The following is a 23,039-nucleotide window of genomic DNA, read 5'->3' as shown; positions in this document are numbered from 1 at the left end:
GTGGGAATTTTAAATTTTTAAATTTTTTTAAAATTAATTAATGAATTAATTTTTTGCGTTTTCTCTGTGTTTCTGCCAGGACCACAGGCAGGGCCACTCGCAGGTTGCTTCTGGGCCGCATTTGGCCCGCGGGCCGCCATTTGAATAGGCTTGGGGTAGTGTGTGACACAACTTTGTGAACACGATAACTCAAGATTTTTAAATTAATACCATAGGTGCATTTCCTAAAAATCTCACACAAATATGAATATCAGTGATGTTGACCTCGAGTTTTCTGAAAATCTTATGAAAACATGTCACCTAAGATTTTCAAATTGATATCACAGGTGCATTTACTAGGAGTCTAAAGGGCGGGACTGGCAACCACCAGTATTTTTTATTTGTATTTTTTACAATTATAATACATGTTTAATTTAGCATTCTGGAAATGGTTTGCAAAAGAAGGGGTTGTTCCTACAATTGCATGTTTCCCGTTAATAGAAGTTTACCCTGTGTTTTCTGTCTCTGGAGAGCGGAAAACATTATTGCGCTCGTATTTTATTGATGGGCACCAGAAGAGGCTGATTGCACCCCACTGTGTCAGCAAAATGTACCCAAACGGTCCTCAATTACAGCTTTCATTCGGCCCATTCACTCGTATTACGGTTGTGCCTACCATTATAAAAGCTTTCATTAAACAAGACACTGATGCTCACAGTAAGCCATCACACAGAGCGATTAGAAAATGCACCCCGACTAAGATATCTGTAATCTCAAGTGGGTGGCAGTTTTACTTAAATTTAGAATGGATAAACAGTTAAACATTATTTTGTGTGGTTTGTGTCTGGACAGTTTTTTGGGGTTGGCTTTAAAGTGTAACTCAAGAGGACACTGTTTTGTTTTTTTTATTATTACTGGCAGGCTTGTCAGTCCTTGACACCAGGCATCTCTCCTGGCTCTTGTGGACAAGTAGGGGGCGAAGAGAGCAAGAAGAGCGAGGCATTTAAAGATGAATAATCCATAAAAAGTTCTGCTGGGCAGCACTTTCTCTCTTCTATTTTATGACCTTCTCACTTTGTTCCTTTTTTTTTTTCATCCTCACTCTTCACTCACCTTTTCCCCTCCTTTTCTATCTAATGCTTTCCCCCTGACAGGGCCACTTGCAAAAAAGGTTAAAAGCCAAACATAATCTCTTTGTTGGTGGATGTGCTTATAGAGATGCGTGCACTGTAAGAGAGAGGTAGGCTGAGGTGTACAAACCTCGTCACTGCTGTGCTTTTAACCCATGGGCCTTGACGTGGCCTAGACCGGGGGAGAGCCGGGTACAGGTTTCTGCTTCGCTTAAGTGCTTTGCTGTCACGCTAGCAGAAAACGAATTCTCATTTATTCTCATTTATTATTTTAAGAGGTTAACAGCTAATGTTTGAAAAAATAATTTCAATTTTCCAGTAAGTGATAGGGTAGCTTTGGGCACATAGTCCAATAGTGTGTTCGATGTAACTGCCGTTATATAGAGAACAGTTTCTCTACTAGATGTTCCTTTGACCTAAAGACTGGCATCTACAGTCATTGGAGTCATCTGGAGCTGCTTTTATTTATTTATTTATTTATCTTTTGTTCATCAGCACTGGCTTAATGATTAGGATTGTCATGGGTGGTGATTTCATTCTTCTGTTTAATTAATTAGAATCTGGCCATATTTTGGGATCTTTTGAATTTTCTTTGCTGTTAGATTTCTCCCTCCTCCTCTTGTCCTTCCTCCCCCACCCCCTTTTTTTCCTGTATTTATACTCTCTCTACTAGAGGCTCCCTAGGATACTTCCTTATGCCGTTACTTCTCAGATCCACCCTGAAAAGAGCTTCTCTTTCTCATACACAACATAAACATGCACCTCAACTACACAAAAAAATAGCAGGCATAATAATTTACTTTAACTCTCAAAGAGGACCTGCAGTGCACACCGCAGAAGCTTTTCTTCCCTTTATTGTGTTGCATATCATTAAACTTTCCACTCTTGCCTTCTGAAGCCTCGCTTTTTCATGAACATGACATTGCCAAATAATTGACTCCCTAGGCGTGGGCAACAGCGGGTGAATGCAAGTGCTCACAGGTTCACCTTAGGACTACCGAACGGTCTGGACACACAGCCTCAGCCGACGCAGTTCCTGCTCCTGGTTTGGCCGAGGTTTAAAAGGTTAAAAATAAGAGTTCTCTTTTCAGCATTCACTCGGTATCTCATCATGGGGATACTCTCTCTTGAGTAGCCTTCAGAAGCTCATATTTCTTCTCTGGGTCTGTATCAATATCCGGACACATACTTTCACACGTGGAGGTTTTAACTCATCCGAATGAAGGACAAGCTAATTCTACAGCCAGGCATCTGTCATTTGTCTGTCTATCCTTATATAATTCACAAGGAACTTGGACACAGAGATTACCCAAATGGGACTTCATCCAAACTGTGCTCGAGGCCAGAGTCACATTTGCTGTCTTACGGGCAGTGACTTGTAAACTGAGCCAGATGAGCTGCTACGCAATTCTAATTCACCCTCACGTCACCTTTCGGCTTGGCTCTATATGTGGATACCTTACTCCATTAGTGTGATGATACAGGTTTGTGTTAGACACACATTTTCAAAAAATATAGCTATGCACATGAACAGGTGATAGGTGATAATACGTAAATACAGCTTTGCCTTTGCTAGCGAGGAGAGAATGAAGAACAACATGATAAACGAAACCATAGTAATAGTAGTAGTAGTATTTAGTCATTGAGTCATTGGTGACTACATGCCAGAAAGATTCCATGTTTACTAGCAATCTACAAAAAAGGGCAGATGACAATAATCATTTATTTTAAAAACATTCTGGACGGATGAGTTAAACACCAGTGAAAGATTTTTTGAATTTATTTGGACAAAGACATCAGCAGAGCAAATTAGTCGTACCCCATACTGATATCAAATGGCATTTCCAGGCGGCATGTTGGGGGCACCTGTGTATGATTACTTCCTTGTCAAGAGGAAATGATATTATGTGATAACTATCTGCATCTGTCAGATGTCCCTTTATGTTTCCCTCCTTATACTCGCAGCACTGATCTCGTCCAGTCACCACGAGCCACCGTGCCCTTCTGTAATGCTACTGAGGAATTCAGAAAGAGAATGAGTGAATTGGGAATGAATGATAACACACACCATTAGTTATTATTCATGACAAGTGCTTGTTTTCACAGGGAACAGAGACAAAGACGAGCAGGGGCACAAGCAAATAAACATTACCCTCCTTTTTCATCCTCTGCTCTTGAGTTTCAGTGATGTTCAACTTCTGCAGCTCCCGCATTTTTGGAAACTCTTCATTAAAAAAAAAAGCAAATAAATCAGAATAATGACTTTTTGTTGCAGTTTGTCTTGTGCCTCCTCTCACTCTTGCCAGCCTACACTGTGAAGCACTGAAACAATTATTCAGGAGATATAAAAATAAAACCTGCAAGTATTTTGATATTTGGGTCACAGTTTTCAGGAATGGATGGCAAAATATTTTTTGGTTTTTAGCTCCTTAAACATTAGAATATTCTGCTTTAATTGGTCTTGTGTTGTCTTAGTAAAATTACGGGGAGGAAAACATTAAAAGCTGTCACTGTGTTTAATAGATCAAATGTTTAATCCAGTTATTAGCGAGCAGATTCGCTGAAAATGAAAATAAGTTTTAGGAGCAGTAAATGCTTAAAGAAAAGAAAGTGATGTTTCTTTCTTTTTTTTTTAAATGAAAGGTTACATACCCCAACAGGGATTCAGAGGAAAATAAATGAGCTTTAATTTGAAATTTGCTAATCACGAATCTCAGATTCCTTGGTTTCTTTTGCTCGTCTACAGAGACGATGGAAAGGAGGGTCTAAAGTTCTACACCAATCCATCCTATTTCTTTGACCTGTGGAGAGAAAAGATGCTTCAGGACACAGAGGACAAGAGGAAGGAGAGGCGGAAACAGAAGGTAAGTCTAGAAGAATTAAAAAGCACAGGTTCGGCTGCGTTTTTGCTTTTTCACACAGCAGCTTACGAGTGCACTGCCGTAGACGGAGGCGTTTATGACAGGCAGCAGCACACGGAGGTTAGCGAGTAGAAGAGCGAAGAGGCTTCACAGATACAGATTGATCTGTCCTGCTTGAAAAAACTGGCAGGGTGATTCACTAATAGATTCAGAGGTCTGGCTTTATACCACACATCCAAATGAGTTAATTAGTCACCACTCATAGATTATAAACTCTTCCCTCTGTCAACCCTCTTAGTTATTGCTTGTGTGATCATTACATCTAATTAATGGGAGCATCTGGTCTTCAGTTGCCCCTGCGCTGTGCGTCACGTCTCTTCTTCTCGACAAATAAACAGTCACTCGTAGCCTCATGAGGAATATCTATAAGCATTTGCATTCTGAGGTTGTTTTTATTTTTCAATGTATTTACACAGACAAATTAAATTATGTGGCTTTGGCTCTTCCTCGCCAAGTGCTGAGTTATGACCCCCCCCAACTCAAACCGAGGGGTTTCCCACCCTCAGCATCAGGAGCTCTAATCAGCACCAGCTTGCATTTTCCTGCGTGGGAAGCGGTGCATGCTCCCCATTTTGCCCCCTCGCAGTCAATCAAAGCTCATTACAATCATGTCACTGAGGAGTAAAGAGATTTTCTGTTGAGGGTTTATGTGAACACTGAGGATACAATTTGCTGGTTATGAGGTTTTTAATGATTGTGGGAATGACGCACAGAGGACAAGTTTTGCTGAGAATTAGTTGGAGGATTGAGAGAATAAGAGTAACTGTAGTGATATTTGTGGTTGTTTACTAGTCTGTGTGCACTTTTTTTTTTTTTTTTTTTTTTTTTTAAGCAGTAAATGAAACAGAAAGCTACAACATGCAACATTAGGTAAAGCTTATTTGCTCCAGAGGGTTAGGCTGATATGACCGCTTGCAGCCAGAGCTCATTCCAATGATTTCCTTCTAATTAAAGCTCCGGGTGGGCTCAGCTTGTAAAGCCATGTTCATTTCCCTCTCACCACAATGGCACTTAGACAGACCCCATGGAAAGGCCTTAAAGATATTCACAGGGAGAACCGGATATATGGAGGAATAGAGCTATTACACAAACATATATGGTGGTTTGTGTAATCATCATGGTGGATACATGGTCACATGGAGAAACAGGACAAAGATGGCTCAAAGAAGGTGCACGTGCATACATGCGCGCTGGAAGCATGCAGAATCACTCATTGAAAAGATTAAGGATAGAAAAAGCACTCGCATATACACACATAAATTCCGGGTTTAGATCTTTGATAACTTTACACTTCATCAATTTGCTGATTGAGTGGTTCTGCCACATCATCTTAATGGCCCTCTCAGTCATGGGGTTCAGTGTGTGTGTGTGTGTGTGCGTGCTTATGCATTTGTAGCTGTAATTATGTTTACCATTGATACTTCATCTTATAATTTCAGAAGAAAATTCAGAAGTTTGCAGACGCTTTGCTCCTCCAAATTGAATTATTTTTTTCTGACAACATTAACATTAGCTGGGAAGCTTCAAGTTCATTTTTTATCACGGAGCAGGTTTTGTTCAAGATAATAGATCAACATGTACAAAGTGACCATAATTTGGGGCTGTGTGGATAATAAGAGGGTCTGTGGAGCTACAGACTGTGTAAATTGTTTTGCTTTCTATCATAAGCATCAGTTATTAGATAGAAACTTTATTAAGTGCTTCCTTTTTTTTTTTTTTCTTTTTTTTCTTCCTAACTAGCTGCAAGCAACTGAAATATACAACAATTAAATAGCTTTTATCTATAGCTACCTAATCCTAAATCAAAAGGCACTAAACCTTAATAGGTCTCTCATTGGCCTTATAAAATATTTGTAAGTATTGTAAATATTTATTTTAACTTAATAGTTAAAATAATTTTCTTTACATCATTTAACACTGCAACTTAAGCCTAAAACTATTTTACACGCCAGAAGAATCCATCTAAATAACACATTTATTTAATGGATGCACAGTTTTAATTAAAGTCAGATATATTCTTAATGATGATGCCGAGATACTAAGACATTACGCTTATGCTTCTGGGCTCTGGCTGCAGCAGCTGTGTTGTTTATCTTGAATTATATTTTTAAATTCGTCTTATTTATTTAGTTTAGTTTTTTGTTTGATGGCTTTTCTTGTCACATATGTACTGCTCTAGACCTTAATGGTGATCTGGTGTGAACGCCATAGTTTTTAGTAAATGAAACTGGAGTAGCAGATGAAGTTGTACCGTGAAGAACAAAACTCTTAAACCTTAAACTTTTTTCTTTCTTTCTTTTTTTTTTAAACTGAACCTGCAAAAGTTCTAATTACATTTTTCATTTGACATTAATTTTAAATAACATATTATAATAACATAAAAACAGTATATCTAGGCTGCAGTCACACTAGTGAAGGTGGTGGTTGGAGACTAGGACAGCCAAAATTACTGCCACCAACCTTTGTCACTGTGTGGATGCACAATCTTGAGTCAGATTGAGACTGATTGCAGTGAAGGCAGGTTGCTTCACACTAGCAACCTGCCTTCACTGCAATTAGTCTCAAATTTGAAAAGAATTAAATGCAGTCCCCAGGCAGGTTGCTTATTTTTGCTCTGAGAATTAATCCACACAAAAAGTCAATAAATAATCATTTAGAAATATAGTTTTCGTTGCCATCACACATATTTAAACATAGAAGCTTTCTGATGCATATACTGTATAGTGGGTATTCTGAATTATTGTACTTTTCAAACAGAGACTCAGCTTAGCTGATTCGGTCACGTCTGCATTCTTTCTTAAACTACAAAAAATGAAAAAAATTACATATATTATTTCAGCTCACGATGTTGAAGGCTGGGAGTGAATAACTCCTTGAACAAAGTAACAACAAGGACATCCATCATAGATCAGTGGCCAGAATAATGAAACCGATATCAATGTTAAACACGCGCCTTAAGCAATACCTCTTTTTCTTTTCTTTTTTTCAAATTACATTTCTGATATTTATTAAAGTAAATGGTCAGTTTCTTGAGCAACCTTGATGTCTCCTGTTTTTAAAATGTCAGTGCTAGAATGAACTCAATTTGTAAGGGTTGTTATTAAGAATAATCAAAGAAGGAATCAAGACAAAGTTAAATAAGTCTTAAGTTTACTTGAAAGGTCACATTCACAGCCGTGGAAAATGTGGTAAGCATATGAAAGCTGAAGGAATGATTAAAGTAAGAACGAGGAAAACTGCCTGAAAGCTAAAAACTGAGGGTTTGGATAGTTTTTTTTCCCACTTTATAAATGATGATTTCATTAATTAACTACATTTTGTATTAAATCTGTTATCTTTAACTAATATTATAAATTAGTTTCATGATCTCAAACATGTAAGTGTTTCCCAGCACTGTATTTAATCTTCTTCATCCCCAAACTATTTTCTTACATGGTCACATCACTAATCATTAGACTGAAGCCACATTTAACAAATTGTGGTATTCACAGGCCCAGCCAGCTAGAAGCCAGTGATAAATGACAAGCAGCATATGGCAGAGAGAGGGGGGGAAGAAACCTGCAGTTTCCTAATCTCATTAGCCTCTGTGTTAGCCTCAGTGGATTAGCAGTAGACTATGTGCTGAGCTAGTCAGAGGAAACGGAGGGTGAAAGTCTCAGCGAATGAGAAGAACATGAACAGAGAGAAAGACGTAAAATCGTGTGTTTCTCTTTGAGATCAGTGTTTGGGTCCACTAGGCATTGAGATCTCCAACATCTGAATCCCCTTTATGAAGAATCCCCTTTGCTCTTCCTCTGCTATTCCTGTCTCATTAAAGCACTCGTGGCTGGAGCAGATATCTATTGATGTTTTCCCCCCAATTTTAAATACTTCCCTATAAGCAGGAATACATTTTTTTCACATGGCTCCCAGTTCACCAGTGGGTGTTGGTTGTTTAATAGTGGGCAGTTCTAGCATTTGTTCCTGAGTGGGACTGGAATGGCTTTTTCTTTTCTTTTTTTTAAACACATGATATAGAAAAGTCACTTTCATGTCTCCACTGACAATGTCGTCCTTTACTTTTTTGCTCACCAACTGATAATGCAGCTGCAGATCTGTGACTGTTTTCAGGTTCTCATGAAGCTTAAGTCATCCCGAGTAAATGTAATGACTCTGAAACGACATTGCAGTCACTGTTGCATATATGCTAGCGAGCCTTAACTATCAAGATGTTTTGCTTTAGGAGACTGGTATGAGAAACTGTTTATTTCTAATCGAATTTCTGTGATACTACGGCACATGTAGAGGAGACATCTGCACCTACAACGCAAGGCATAATTCTGCCACCTGCCTCATAACAGTACACCTCCTTCTGTTGCTCTTATGGCTTGTTGCAGGCTAGTGGAGCTGTGTTAGTTTAATAGCTTGTTACTGCAATAGCAACGATGGCTAATAAGCAAAAAAGAGACAAGCAGACAGTGCAGTATTCTTATCCCAATTTACTAGCTATATTTATATGAACTCAGCTTGTCTACAGTCAATTTACAGCTTTTTGATTCCATTTTAGCTTAAATTTTGAGCTAAGTGCTAATACTATGTAAAGCATAAAGCAAGTAATGTTTTAACAGTAAAGTTCAGTCAAGATCCTGCTTCAGGATCTAGCTTCCACTGTCCTTGTTCTTCTCTACCATTGCTTTTACATTATTTTCTGAATCTTTATCTAACTCTGTGCAGCTGGAAATGCCTTATCTTGTGTGTCCCAAGAGCCTTATAAGAGTCCTCTCTGAAACCCCTCCTCCCTCCCTTACTCCCCCAGAGGTAAGAGCTTCTCCCTTGTCCTCTCTCCACCTCCACCAGAGCATCTGCTCTGCTTTGCAGTGGCCTGCAGCCCTCTCTATCCTCCCACTTCTCCACTCCCCCCTCTGGTTTGCTTTGGGCAAGTGAGCTGCCCACCTCAAGCCCATCACTAACAACCCTCTAACACTTACCTGCATCCCAGTTCTGTTTAAGAAAAAAAAAAAAAGGGGGGGGGGCAAGAGCCCTTGATGTGCCTTTTACCAACAATCTACAAAAAAGGGCAGATGACAAAACTCAAGTTTTAAACATAGCCTGTGGTTACATGAGCTTTAAATACATACGGCTGTGGCTTTAACACACACAAAGTATGCTGCTCAGTAAAACATCTTTTGTGTGTTTCTAGATAATATACTCTAATAATAATATACTCTAATATACTCTAATCTTCTAATAATACTTTATGTTTACGTCTTTAGTGCAGTCTAACGATGAGCAATGAACAATGACATAAAAAAAAAATGTGTACTGTTTGAGTTTAAATATGAATAATTTCAAGCCATACCTGTAGGCGTGTCAGTGCACACCTTTTGAAAATAAGGAATTTGGGATACAGCGCTGAGAACTCACTATACTAACTGCAAAACAACTCAGAGCAGTAACTTACCTGTGTGGTAGTTGGTAGTGCTTTTGACTTACCTCCACATGTCTTTTGATTTGTGGTTTGGTCAAACTAACACTAAAGGACATATGAAAGCGGGACGTCTTCTGCTTGGATTGTTACAAAAGCACACTGAGAAAAGCACACGTCAGAGTGCATTGTACAGGAAGACATTTGCTTTTGCTGCAGTAAAGGCATCAGTAACTTTTCATATTTCGTGCTATTTTTGAGCCTTCTTCACCTTGCTAGGACTTTATTTCAGTATTGACATGAGGCTTCATTAAGGATTTGCATCCAAATGGTTTATTTTACAAAGATCAGCAGCAGCAGCTATGTGTGCATATTGTGAGAGGTTAGCGTTATTGTCAGCAGTGGTTGAATGCCTCTGTGGGCATTCCTGTGATGGGGGTTGGGGAGGGGGGGGGGGTTACATAGCCACGATTCTGCTGAGTCTGTCAGTTGAAACTATACGCACAAATGATCGCACAAATGATGCCTGTAGTGTGTATAACGGTCTGGACACAGGTGTGCACACAGGAATACAGTCTGTATATAAAATAAATCTATAACCACTGTGTTGCATATACACACTGTGCTTACACAGCGGCACTTCCTCTGCCAGTACCAGTCCATTCAGATGAAAGATGACGACCTAGCAGAGGCACACAGCCCATTGAAAATTAGCTACATATATAACAGCTGTGACTCACACATGCACGCTTACAAACACACGCTCACAGAAAAAAATGTCTCATTTTCTCTCTTGTACGAACACTATCTAAGCTATTTTCCCCTCCATTAAAACAAAAACTTATTTTCACATTGATTGCTGCACTACAGCATTAAAGCCATCACTCAGACACTCTGTTTGATGGACGGTTTGTGTCACACTATACGTTTGACTGCCACCTGTCCTTCCTGCCAACCCTTCTTCTTATGTCATTAAAGCAAAAAATTCACTCATTATAGTCTATAGACCCATAGATGGAATTTTATAGTACATTAGCTTATTTTTATTTCAAGTGTTATTTAATGTTATATTGCCACGAGGCTAAAACTGAAAACCTTTCAGGAAGCCGAGTTTAGGAAAAGTAAAACTCATAACTGATTCGATGATTGCAGCTGGATTTTAGAGGCCCAGCGCAGCTTAGACACGGTAAAAGGTCTTGACAATCTAATAAATAATAAAGTTTTAGTTAAGATATATTAATGTGTTTAAGCAGAGGAGGAGGCGGTTGTGTGTCTGACTGTGTGTGTTTAAGCGGAGATGCTTTTCTTCAGTCGATGCCTCATCAGGGATAATAGGCCACGATGATTCAGAACCGAATCGATGTGCGTTACAGTTGGAATTTATTCTCTCAGCGAACAAAATCAGCATCATTTAACCAAACCAGAGAAGATGCTGTCCACAACCTGTCACCTCAGCCAACATGCTTCATCTGAGCGCACGCGCGCACACACACACACACACTCTCACTCACTCACTCACTCACTCACTCACTCACTCACTCTCTCTTGTTTGGTACGTCTACAGCTAGATATAATATTGGTATTGTTTGATACCCTAACTGAATATCGGCTTGTGTTGTAAATAGTTTTATTTGAAACGGATTGTGTTTTTATAATCAGCACAAATACGTCTTGTTAAATTACTAACACACAAGCATGTCTGTGCTTTCTTTTTTTGTCTTAATGTCAAAAAAAGGCACAAAAAATGCATCATAAAAGCATCCCACTAACAGGTATTGTCTGTGTAGCCTTAGAAAAAAAACAGTGTTCCTGTGCTGCAGTCCTCCCCCCTCTTCTTGTAAAACTCTTTAAATCACAGCCACATGATGCACTTGTACTGGCTGACATGATCCCTCGTTATCATGAACACAATTGCTCCCACATACTGTAAATATTCTCCAAAGTGCCAGCTGTGTATAGACCAGCAGCTGAAAAGAGTCCCTGAACCAATATGCTGTTCACTCTTAATTGCAAACTGAAGTTAATGGTGTATTGGTTAATATCTACGCTATACGCAGCTGTCGACTGTAAATATATTTGTGAAAATTTACATGCATGTCCTTAATAAAGCAAATAAGCTGAGCACCACAAGAAGATAGAAAGTAGAAACATAATATTTAAAGCCAAACTCACTTGTTTTATCCAGTTTTTGCAGAATAAATACGTTTTATTTTATTAGTTCGTAAGTTTGCTTTTATTACAGTTGTCTATGTTTAGCGTTGAGAATAATTTTTCACATTGATTTATATTGTTAGCTGGTTTAAGTTGACTAAAGATTGTAAAGTGTTTTCATGCATATCTTTATATTTAGATTGACTGTGAAAAGTCCCCTTTATGTTTTTATTGCCCTTCTTTAATATAATCTGCTCTCTCATTGTTTTGGGTTGGCTAGCACGAGTGTGTGCATTTTCTGTTTTGCATGTCATTCTCCAGTGTGGGTTGTTGCTGTGCATCGCATGTAGAAACACACCTTTGTAGATTTGCTCCCCCCATTCCAGTGAGATCTCTCCTTTTCTGCCTTAGTCTGTCTGTTTGGGATGAAGCGGCGCTCTGTTATATTCACCGTGGGTGTGTGTGGGTCTTTGCGTGCCATTGTGACGTCCCCCGTGCTGTGCACGTTGTCATTTTTCTGTTTAACAGCACTTTTTTTCCCCCCTCTTTCCCTTTTGTCCTACTTCTCACCGCCCACTCTGTTTTTGTCCCCGTTGACTGTGTGCAGCAGCGCTGTGCTCAATCCTGTGGCGTGTTGATTATTTTGAACCCCGTCCCCTCACCCCTGGTGCTTCTCTTGTGGTTTTTGTTTTTGTTCTTGTAGTTGCAGGACCCCCGCATGTATGATCAGGTCTATAGGTACTTAGACCTTCCAGGGCAGGTATGTGAAAAAACAGCGATTATTTGATTTAAAAACAAAAAAAAGAACAAACTTCTACCTCAGCAGCTTGCTGCTGTTTTTTTTTCCCTCTGTTGCAAATCAGTCATGCTGAAATCTGGGAGTCAGGGATTGCTGTTTGACGATGGGCACGAGATTATCACAAAATATTACCCATCTTTCTTTATAGACTTTTAAGCTTTGGGGGAAAAAAAATATTTACCCACAATTTGATTCAGTCAGTCAATGAGCACTCCCTGCTCCCAAGCTTGTGTGATGCAGTATTTTCTGTGAAGCGCTACCCCTTTAAAAAAATGTGCTTTTAAGTTTAAGATGATTAGAAAGCACAGATATTGTTAAGACTGTTGTGGTAGGTTGATGTTTATTTGGCACCTTAAAGTAAATTACAAAGAGGGACAGTTTGGATCAGTTATTAAGTTTTGGATTTGGTTGTTTGAGTGTGTGAACGCTTCTTTCTACTTCTGCATTGATAAATCTTGACTGTAATTTTCAAGCTCTGTCGTTCAAATGTTTAACAATCCATCAGTTTTGGAAAATATATTTAATGGCTAATATTATTTTTTGTCTCCTGCTCTTCTCCTTCCACTCTCATCCTCATTGTCATCCCCAAAACACCTCATGTGGATTCATCCACCACTTCCCATTATTCCTTTTAACTATTCCATCCCCGTCACCATCTTCGCCTCCTCTTCTAAAGCTGAAGGCGATCGACCGTCCACACGAGCCGGAGAAGATACCGCGAGCACCTCACGATCGTAAGAAGGAGTGGCAGAAACTGGCACTGGGGGCAGAGCTCGCTCAGGACTTACCTGAAGACAAACACAGAGAGGCCAACGGATCGGCGGGTTATCACGACAACAGGTGAGTGAAGGTGGACGGCACTAGTTAGTCAGGTGTCACCTGGTGGAAATGACGTGCACATTACATCACGAGAGCTGAAAATCTGAAAAACTTGATAAAAACGGATTCATCTGCAGGATTAAATCAATCCTATGGACAAAAATAAATAGTGTCCTGTCCACAGAGAATCTGTTCACACAATTTACACTTCTGTGGCACTGGGGAAATGCAGCCACAAAAGGGATGATTAAGGTCCTTCAAAGTTGTGATTGCTTTTATTGTGCCTCAGAGCTGCAGTGCCACTCGTGTTCAGTAATTTCCCTGCCAGTCAATGTGATTAATAAGAAAACATTTTATGCAAATTGGTAGTTTTGTTGGATTTGTCAGTAGCGTGGATAGCTGACACAAAATCTTTTCTGCGAGCACTGATGAGAATAGATTTCAAGCAAATGGACCGTAGATGTGGTTGTCGGCATTTGATTTACAATGTTGTGGATAACAGTGTCTTTTGATGGGCACTCACCTAGACTGCAACGGCATTGTCAACAGAATAATTGTAGCAGAAATTCATTCTTGTGAATAAAAAATATTCTAAACTGCTGAGAAATGGAAACAGGAAGTGTATACTTTTGTGGCCTGTGAGAATACGTTTGTTTTATGAAAAGTGCCTCTTTACTTATTATTACTTACTTGTTTTTATGTGTATATGTATATTGTGTGACCAGATCTCTGTAATGGCCAGAAGAAACCATAAACATGACCTTAAAGAACATAATGAGCGCAGGTCTTGTGCCACACGTCGTTTTTTAAAAGTATTTTGCTTAAAAGAAGCCAGTCATCCTCATACATTAAAAAAAAAAAAAAAAGGTCTTGCGCAATAGTTCTTCAGGCTTAGTGTCCTTAAAACGAGGAAACTAAACAAGTGGAGGAGAAATGAAGACGTGGTAGGCCTACAAAACTATTCCCAGCAGATGAAGAGTTAAAAATTGTTCTAAGAAAGAAATCCTGCAAAGACTGGACTCAGGACCTGAGAGATGGATCTAAACCCTCAGCTGGTCAAGAAGCCGCTCACTGCTGAGGTATGCCAACTGAACAACAAGTTTCATGTGGTGACGATTCCACATTTTTCGATGATTTTCGAATCATCATCGGTGTGGAGATCAGGAGAGAGGCACAGCAGACATCTGTAAAACACAGTGGAGGCTCTGTCATGATTTAGGGCTGCGTTTCAGCCAGTGTTGTTGGAGATCTTGTCAAAATTGATGGAATTATGAACACAGAAATGTACCATCAGATTTTGATCCCCCATACAAGACCATCTAGATGGTCTCTGAGTGAAAACATTAATTTGTCATTTTTCTGCATGAAAATGATTCCAAACACGCTGCCAGTACAGTAAAAGCATACTGGTCCGTGACCTCAGCATTATTAAGGCAATGTGGGATCTTCTTGACAAAGAACAGAACAAAAGGCAGCTAACATCTAAAGAAGAGCTCTGAATGTCCTTCAAGAAGCCTGGAGAACTATTCCTGAAGATGACTTAAAGAAATGACAAGAAAGGTTCAGGCTGTAGTGGAGAATAAAGGTGCTCATACTAAATATTGGCTTTCAATATTTGTGTTGCTGGCTACGATTACTGGACTCTGTGAATTCCATGACCCAATTACTACATAATTTCTGATCATCAAAAAGTCTTAGTGCTGTGTTTAATCAAACACAAACTCCACAGTAAATATAATTAGTATATTAGTATTAGTATATCTTCTGTTTTTTGTGTGTGAGTTTGCTTTGTGTTTGTTTTTCTTGTTTGTTTTTGTTTAATCCTTTACAAATATTCTACACACACAAGGTAAAATGATTGGGAACATACCTCAGTTCTATATACAGCACCTCCACCTACCCAGAATATGTAAGGTTTTGTTTAAGTGACATGATTTAAGTTCTGACAGATGAGCTTTATGCGGGTAAGAATAGTAAGTGCAAAGAACACAAAACTGCACACACACACAAAGACTCACAGCTGAACCAAACACAGTGTGAATGAATGACTGGGTTTCTCTGCTCAGGACTCATTTGTACATGGAGCATTTGGACGGGCCCTTCTCACTGGCGGCGCTGCCCTACACTCAGATGAACGAACTGCTTAACCGTACAGGGGACAGAATGTATTCCCGACCTCACGACCCTCCACCGCCGCCACCTCCTATGCACCCACTGGGAGAGATAAAGCCACCTTCTGTGATCAGGTGAGTCATCAGCCTCAGTTTTCACTTTGTTGTTCTACCTACACCTAAAACATAAATGTGTGTTTCAAGCAGTTTAAAAAAGTGCTAAGGAATTATCTGTAACTACTGCGATTCCCTCCCCATCTCTTAGCCTTGTTTATCTCATTTTCTCATACACATCTGTCAGTATCATAGACCGACCTTCAATTACTGGTTCTGAAGAGGTTGATGAATGTGTGGTTTGAGAGTGTGTGGAACAAAGATGAAGTAAAATAAGAAAAAGGCTTGTTGAAGGGCAGGATCAGCTGTTTGTTAAGGCCACTGAACATATTACAGGTTGTTTTTCTGCTGCACATATTGGCCGCTTATGTAGCTGTTTTTGAAAGGATGAAGAGATCAGAGGGAATGATTAAGGTAACACTGGAGAAATCTTGCATTGATTTTTTTTTTTTTTTTGCACTTGCCCTTGCATCTGCCTTCTCCTCTTGCTCTTTTATTTACTTTATTCTGACCTTTAATTCGTGCTGATTTTCCTTTTTTTTTTGCCATTTTAAAAGTTCCCGTCACCATGTTCCATTGTATCTCATTTTCTCGCTTCACCTCCTCTGAAAACTTTCCTTTACTACAGCACATTAAGTAGCACTGCTGTCCTGAGAGGAAACACTCCACACTTTATTTTTTCCTCCGTCTTCTCTTCCTCCTGCTGTGCCTTTTTTCCCCCTTCTCCTTCACCACAGGAGGAGGATTGATTGTGGACACATTCCTCTGTGTCGCAGTGTTAGCGGTGTACCAACCCCCGCAGGTTTGGCATCAGTGAACGGCCACTGTTATTCACACTCTTGTCTTTAATGTGCAAGTTACAATAAGCCGGTTGCTCGGTGATCTTTAACCTCTAATTTATTGAACTGACAGTGAAGTGGAAATACTTTGGCCTCGTCACTCTATCCATGCTCCTGTGACAACTCTGCAGTTTCACAAAGCAGCTGTATTTATGGTTACTTCCACACTCCCAGCAGCTGCTTCTGACGCATTGCTGCACATTTTTAATTGAAAAGATAAGAACGAAACAAACTCGGCTCTTGACATGCACCTTTTGTGAACAGGCAGTTTCTGTCGTTACAATAGTCAGGCTTTCCGTTTTACTTGGCACACGTGCATTTGTCGGTGACAGATTTAAAAATTCAGACAGATGATAGAGATAATTTTGGAGTTATGGGGGGTTTTTATTATGCATGATGTGCTACAGATGGTCTGAGGCTAAAAAGGTGGATGTCATGGATATAAATAAGCAGCTATGTTCTTCTTTCGCAGTCTGAGTCAAATTAGTTTCATAGAAAGTTTAATTGGGAAAATGCAAAGCCTGGTGTTAGACTGTCCCTGCCAGGTGGAATGTGCTCTTCTGCTGATCACACTCAGCGCTGCAAAATGTGGAGCAAATATTAGTCAATTTTGAGGCTTGACTAAGCTGCTAGTTCAATGTTTTTTTGTTAAACTGTTCTCCTCGTACCAGATATCCTCTCTCCTCTCTTCCCCATTCTAATGCTCAGATTGAACTTCACCAGATCATCTTGATCTCGTCTGCATACACTCGTTCAATGCACTTTTAAATGATCAAGATTACCAAAGGAAAACTAGACAATTTGCAGACAGCTGGAACCATAATATTTTGGCATGTTTACATTTCATAACCTCTATCGCTATATACAGTTTTCATGTATTTTGTCAAACTATTAATTAAAAAAAAAAACCTAGTAATTGAAGTGCACATGTATATACAAGCTGTTTTGTTGTGTTTTGAGAGAATTTATGGCATATAACAATCTTCCCAAGTGGAAAAAGTTGAAGTTACCTCAATTATCTCTCAAATTTTGCACATGAAGCACATGGTGACCAAAGTCCAGCCTCCTTTTTACCTGTTGGTGAGCGTTTTCTCAGGTACTCTGAAAGGCTTAAAGAGCCGCAGCAGTGCACCACCACTGCCTCCACCTCATTTGTGTTTCTTCTTCCCTCCAGCTCCAGCTCGGGCTTTTCCGACAGCAGACCCCAGTCTCCAGCCCGGACAGCAGGCCACAACTCCAACACTCCTCCTCCTCCGCCTCCCCCTCTGCCCCCTCCTCCTCCACCCTTACCCTCCACAGGCTTGCGCGGCACTCCTCCTCCTATTCCTCCTCTACCAGTCCAGCAGCATCCCCCAGCCATCCCGCCTCCCCCCGCTCCCCTCCAGATAGCCCCGGGTGTTCTCCATCCAGCCCCTCCACCCGTGGCACCTCCCCTCCACTCCTCATCTCCAGCTCGTTTCCAGCAGGTCCTGGACAAAGGTCCATCCTCGGGTTCTGGTATTCAGTCAGACAGCACCATCCTGCCTCCTCCACCGCCACCACCTCCCCTGCCCCTCACAGGAGCGCGGAGCTCATCACCGTGCCTATCAGGGCCACCACCTGTGCCCGCCTTCCCTTCAGGAGCCATGGCCTCCCCTCCCCCCCACGTCGTCCACGAAATGGGGACCAAGAGGCACCATCCAGCCAATCTGCCACCCATCAGCGATGCACGCAGTGTCCTGTTGGAGGCTATCAGAAAAGGTGAAGTGTTTGTAAATGCATGTGCAAATAGTTCTTTAAAACCATGTTGTGACCACTTTTTCATAGTAGCAGCTTAACTGCCTCCAAATCTTGAAAAGATTGTGTAATGCCAGCTCTGCATGTGATGATAAGAGAATATATTCAGATATTTTTAAGCCTGTCTTGAAGCAAAACTTCCTCCAATCTTTGCTGCTTTTCTCGTCTTACATCATAGATAACTGTATTTTTGTAAATCTGTAAAAGAAGGCTGTGAAATAACTTTGAAGATGCCACTCTTTTGTTTACCGCCCTTTTCATTACTCTTCTAGGACCATAGGATTCATTTTTCACACTAAATGGTTAGAGAAAAGAACACCTAGCTTGGTCTCTATTAGATTAGCTTTGCATTCAGTTTCATCTACTGTATAAAACAAGCCTCTCATTCTTAGCTCTCCTACCCCTCCCTTTAAGCAAGCTTTCTTCTGATTGGCTGGCACTTGCAAACAGATTTAAATAGCAAGTGGGAGCAGGTGCTGCGCACATAGTGTCACGCTGTGTCTATAAGATCCAGCTTCATTCAGATTAATCAAATCGGAGACCAGTTTTTAATATTTCACATAAATACATTTTAATAAAGCAGGATAAATACACATCTATATCCAAGTTATTGTTGCTGTAGTCGTTATAATCCTAATCGGGAGTTTCAGGAGCGATGATATGTAATCATCTTTCTCCGTTTCCCTGCTGCAGGCATACAGCTGCGAAAAGTGGAGGAGCAGCGAGAACAAGAGGCTAAGCACGAGCGAGTGGGTAATGATGTGGCCACCATCCTGTCACGCCGCATCGCCGTGGAATACTCCGACTCCGAGGACGAGTCCGAGTTTGACGAAGGAGACTGGATGGAATGACGGCGGCGAGGGAGAGAACAGAAGGAATACCGGGAGGATGGAGGTGCCCCACCCTCCAGCAGTATCGCATCCCTGCACTCCACACCTCGACATCAAAGAACCGAAACACCGTTACGACCACCTTTCCTCTCTCTTTTTTTTTTTTTTTTTTTTTTGTTTATATCTTGTCATATGTCTGTCTCGTTGTGGTTTGTGTTCAGTGGAGGGACTCCACGTCGCCGTTGTCGGTCTTTCTAGTGTTCCAAGAGTCGTTTTTCTCTCTCTCTCTCTTTTTTCGAATTCATTCTTCTGCACCTACCACGCGACTTTGTTTCGGCTGGATTTCTTGTGATGAAATCCCTCATGTTTACTATCGGTATACACGAAGATAACTTTTTTGAAGAGCCACTTGTTTTCGTTTCTTATCTGTACCTTGATGTTGGGGAAAAACAAAAACAAAGAAGAAATTTGAAAAGAACAAATGAAGGCATGTTGCATCTATCTTTAGTTCTCCAATATGGTTTTGCTGAACATGGCATTGAGTGAATGCTGCTTTATTTTAATCATCTTTTATTTACCTAGTACAACTGAAACACTTGTTTTAACAGGCCAGTAGTATCAAACCCTGACCACAGGCTGGGTTGTCGTCACCCCCCCACACACTTTTTTTTGTTATCAGGAATGACTTTACCACTAAGGACAAGCAAAAGATTGTGTTGCTGTGTCATGTGATAAATATTGTATGGCTGAAATGATGGGGGAAACCATATGGCTGCTTTGGTCACATGTGTGCATATCCATCCACTTACATTTAACCTTTACCCCAGGGAAATGTATGCCTAGATACTGAGCTGTCTGGGTTCAGAGGAGCCATTTCTGCTATTGTTGACATCAGGCGCTGTCAAAGAGAAACACTAAGCCATTGTTTATATCGAGCTCCCTTCATTTTCTCACGCTTGTTGCCGCAGAAATGGACGGTGGAAGCAACTTGATTCTGTAGATAAACATCAGAATTCCTGCCTCTCTTATTATCCCTGATTTATTAAAAAAAAAAAAAAATACAGCGTACAGAGAGAAACTTTTTCGAGTTTTGGGAATCTGACTGACACCAGATGCAAACCAGTCAACGTCACTGATGGCAGCTTTTCTCTCAGATGCCCTTTTACTGTTTAACTGCTCACTAACGGGAAGCCTTACCTCGTTTGGGACTACAGCTCTGCGTAGTACTGCCGTTTGAGGCGTAAGACAAGAAGCTTACATTCTGCCTTGTTTTGGCTCATTTGAAAGGAAATGTCTGCCATCCTTTTCCGTTCGTTCGTTTTGTTTTTTTCTTCTACTTGCCTTATTGTTCGTACAAAACGTATCGTTGAGTTGATGAATGTATTGTGCTGTTACTACTTACTTGCCTGCGCTTGTATGAATTCGCTGTTTCTATGTTTGCCTGGGGGGGAGGGAGTTGAAAGGAGGAAAAAAAAAGATTGGATCAATACTGTATACCATGTAACTTATGTAACTGTTTACTGTAACAGTTTGCTTGAATTAATAAAAATCTAATGTTATGTTTCAGGGTTTGTTGTTGTTGTTGTTGAGGTTGCTTGATCGGAGTCCTGTTCTCTGTAAAACAATAACCGAGTTAGCTTAATTTGATTACGGTTGAACACAAGCCATGATTTCTCAGTGTGCTACACAGATTAAAAATGAAATTAATAAGAGCAGCGGCCCCTAAACCTCCAAAAGTGCAGATTTATTCACAAGTAACTGGATCATGGCCAAGACCTCGAACCAGTTGCTTTTAGAGACGAGTTGCTCCTTTCATTAAGCTGGTGCAATTTTGCTTTTATAATTATGACATGAATTAAATACTTAAATATAGTGGAAAAACCTACAAATATCTGTTCATTAAGAAAAAAGAGACAACTCAAATTTAATTTGGGAGATTGTAAGGTATTTCCAGTATTTGGGGGGAATTGAAGGAAATATTTCCAGCTGACATGAACCAAATAAAGGCTGATTGCTAAACTTGATTGCCAGCAAGCCAGCTGAGCCAACAGATGGGTTTGAGGAGATATTTGGTGATATTTGGCTTTCCTGGCTCGCCATAATCTGCTGAGAGACCAAAGCACTCAGAACGAGGTTTTTGGTTTTTTTGCAACCAATTTCACCAAGCAACTGCAAGCAACCACTAACCAATATATTTTCCTAGCAAACTGTGGTTGTTAGGGAGGGTCACTGACCAGTCTGTAGATCTGCATGACTGGGGCTTAAGCAACATGTTTCGCAGTGACTCCCTGCCACCTCCAACAAACACTAACCAACCGGCTGGGAAATACACATTCTTACCTATCAATCTGTTTCCAGGTAATCTATGTGTAAAGGAGAATTTCAACAGATGATCCATGTCCTGAACGCTGTACAAAAACTCATCCTGTTAGAAACATAATAACGCAGATAAAGAGTGAAGGTTGAAGTAAAAGTTCAGTTACATGTGCTTTCACACTCTTACGTTCCTTCATTCCTGTTTCTCTCTCAGCTCATTTTCACATTTCCTCTCGTCTGTCACCTCCCTAAACACTCCTGTAGTTTCCTTGTTTATTATCTTCTCACTTCTGTTCAAGTCATAGTTTTGTTTTCTTCTGTCACTCTTTATCCTCTAAGCCTGCTGTTTTCAAAAGACAAAACAAAAGATAAAACAAAAAAAAAAAACCCCACTTTGGGCCTTTCAGTTTTCCTGTCAGGGTGGCACATGACATGCGTGCCTCAATAGCATGCCAGCTTTGGGACTGCACGGATTAGAGAATCACAACATTTCGCAGTTTGCAGCCTGCTGGTAGGAGGAAGCCTTATTAATAAGTGCGAGTGTGTGGAACTAAGGGGAGCTGATGAAAAAGAGATTTAATTACCAGATACAGTGTGTTATTCTATTCGTGCTGGGAAGATGTCCAACTGGTTCACTTCAGAGGGAATTGTGTGATTTTTCTTCCCAGCATTAAACTGGAGTCAACCGACCTGAAACTGCATTTGCAAATAATCATTAGGGTGTGTATTTTAGGATCACACTGATGCATTATGTCGCATTGGGCTAATAACTTTATAGCTCCCTACCTGCACGTGCATGGATCCCCCCGTGTTATCTACACAGAAGTGAGAGCTTAGTGGAACTACAGCCCACTGTAATTTGTATATAAAGCGTGAGCCATAAACTTTAAATGATTTGTCTTTTTTTATTTATAGGATTCTTAAGACTGATTACACAAGAACAGGCATGTCAGCTGTTTATTTCTAATACGGATACACTTTTCTACTTCATCAAATATTTAGAAAGATTTTTAATATGTAACCAAAAATGTGTATAAATACTGTGTAAACATAAATGCTGGGGTGGAAAACCAAAACAAAAGAGAAGGCAAAGCAGGGGTAGGTAGTGTTGAAATGAATTTACAGCAGAATGCCTTAGGATTAAAACAGCTTTTGTTTTTCCATATATAGTGCAGTTCTGTTTGCTGTTGGCATGTTTTCTATTTTAGCTTTAATCAATTTAATAAAGTGCTAATAAAGTCTTCTCACATGTACTAAGTTTGTATATCATGAACTACACATGCAGTGCAAGAATGTCATTGCACACAGCATTCCTAAGAATCAGTAGTTTCAGAAAACTTTAAGACATTAAATTCTAAGTAAATGCATATATGTATGTTTCTTAAAAGATGCCTGCATAATTATTAGTAAGGAAAACAGTACTGTGGAAAGGGTGAAATGTGATCTGCTTCCAGCACAAAGTAACCAAACTTCCAATAACTGCAAAATCAAAAATACTCTTATACTAGTTAAGGCTAGAACAGTGGTTCTTAACCTTGTTGGCGGTACCGAACCCCACCAGTTTCATATGCGCATTCACTGAACCCCTCTTTAGTGAAAAATAAAATATGATTTTTTTCAAATTCAAGACATAGATATGTTTTTTATTGGTGCACAAAATGAGCGGTGCATGTCACGGTGGAGGCTCTGCCGAACCCCTGAGACCGACTCACCGAACCCCTAGGGTTCGATCGAACCCAGGTTAAGAACCACTGGGCTAGAATATAAGGGTGAATGTTGTGCCCCTATTATAACACTCGCCCTTCTATCTGTTGTAATGACTCATAAAGGATCTATGTTAAAGATCTTCC

General features: G+C 40.2%; 1 protein-coding gene across 1 annotated transcript in view; it reads left to right on the top strand.

Moving 5' to 3' along the window:
• wasf1 (WASP family member 1) overlaps window positions 1-19,006 on the top strand; it is a 65,214-nt gene extending 46,208 nt beyond the window's left edge. The window contains exons 5-11 of the mRNA XM_085371933.1: window positions 3,856-3,973; window positions 8,744-8,827; window positions 12,289-12,345; window positions 13,061-13,224; window positions 15,270-15,449; window positions 17,442-18,007; window positions 18,737-19,006. Of these exons, the coding sequence (XP_085228059.1) occupies window positions 3,856-3,973; window positions 8,744-8,827; window positions 12,289-12,345; window positions 13,061-13,224; window positions 15,270-15,449; window positions 17,442-18,007; window positions 18,737-18,894 (1,327 nt within the window). The 3' untranslated portion in view covers window positions 18,895-19,006. The remainder of the gene's footprint in view (window positions 1-3,855; window positions 3,974-8,743; window positions 8,828-12,288; window positions 12,346-13,060; window positions 13,225-15,269; window positions 15,450-17,441; window positions 18,008-18,736) is intronic.
• Window positions 19,007-23,039: the final 4,033 nt, after the last annotated feature.

The sequence above is a fragment of the Diplotaxodon limnothrissa genome, linkage group LG15, assembly GCF_057381915.1.
Source record: "Diplotaxodon limnothrissa isolate DT_005_m linkage group LG15, D_limnothrissa_male_GT1.1, whole genome shotgun sequence".
Taxonomy (NCBI): Eukaryota; Metazoa; Chordata; class Actinopteri; order Cichliformes; family Cichlidae; genus Diplotaxodon; species Diplotaxodon limnothrissa.
The sequence above is the reverse complement of the archived record's forward strand: the minus strand, read 5'-3'. Positions and strand labels throughout refer to the sequence as shown.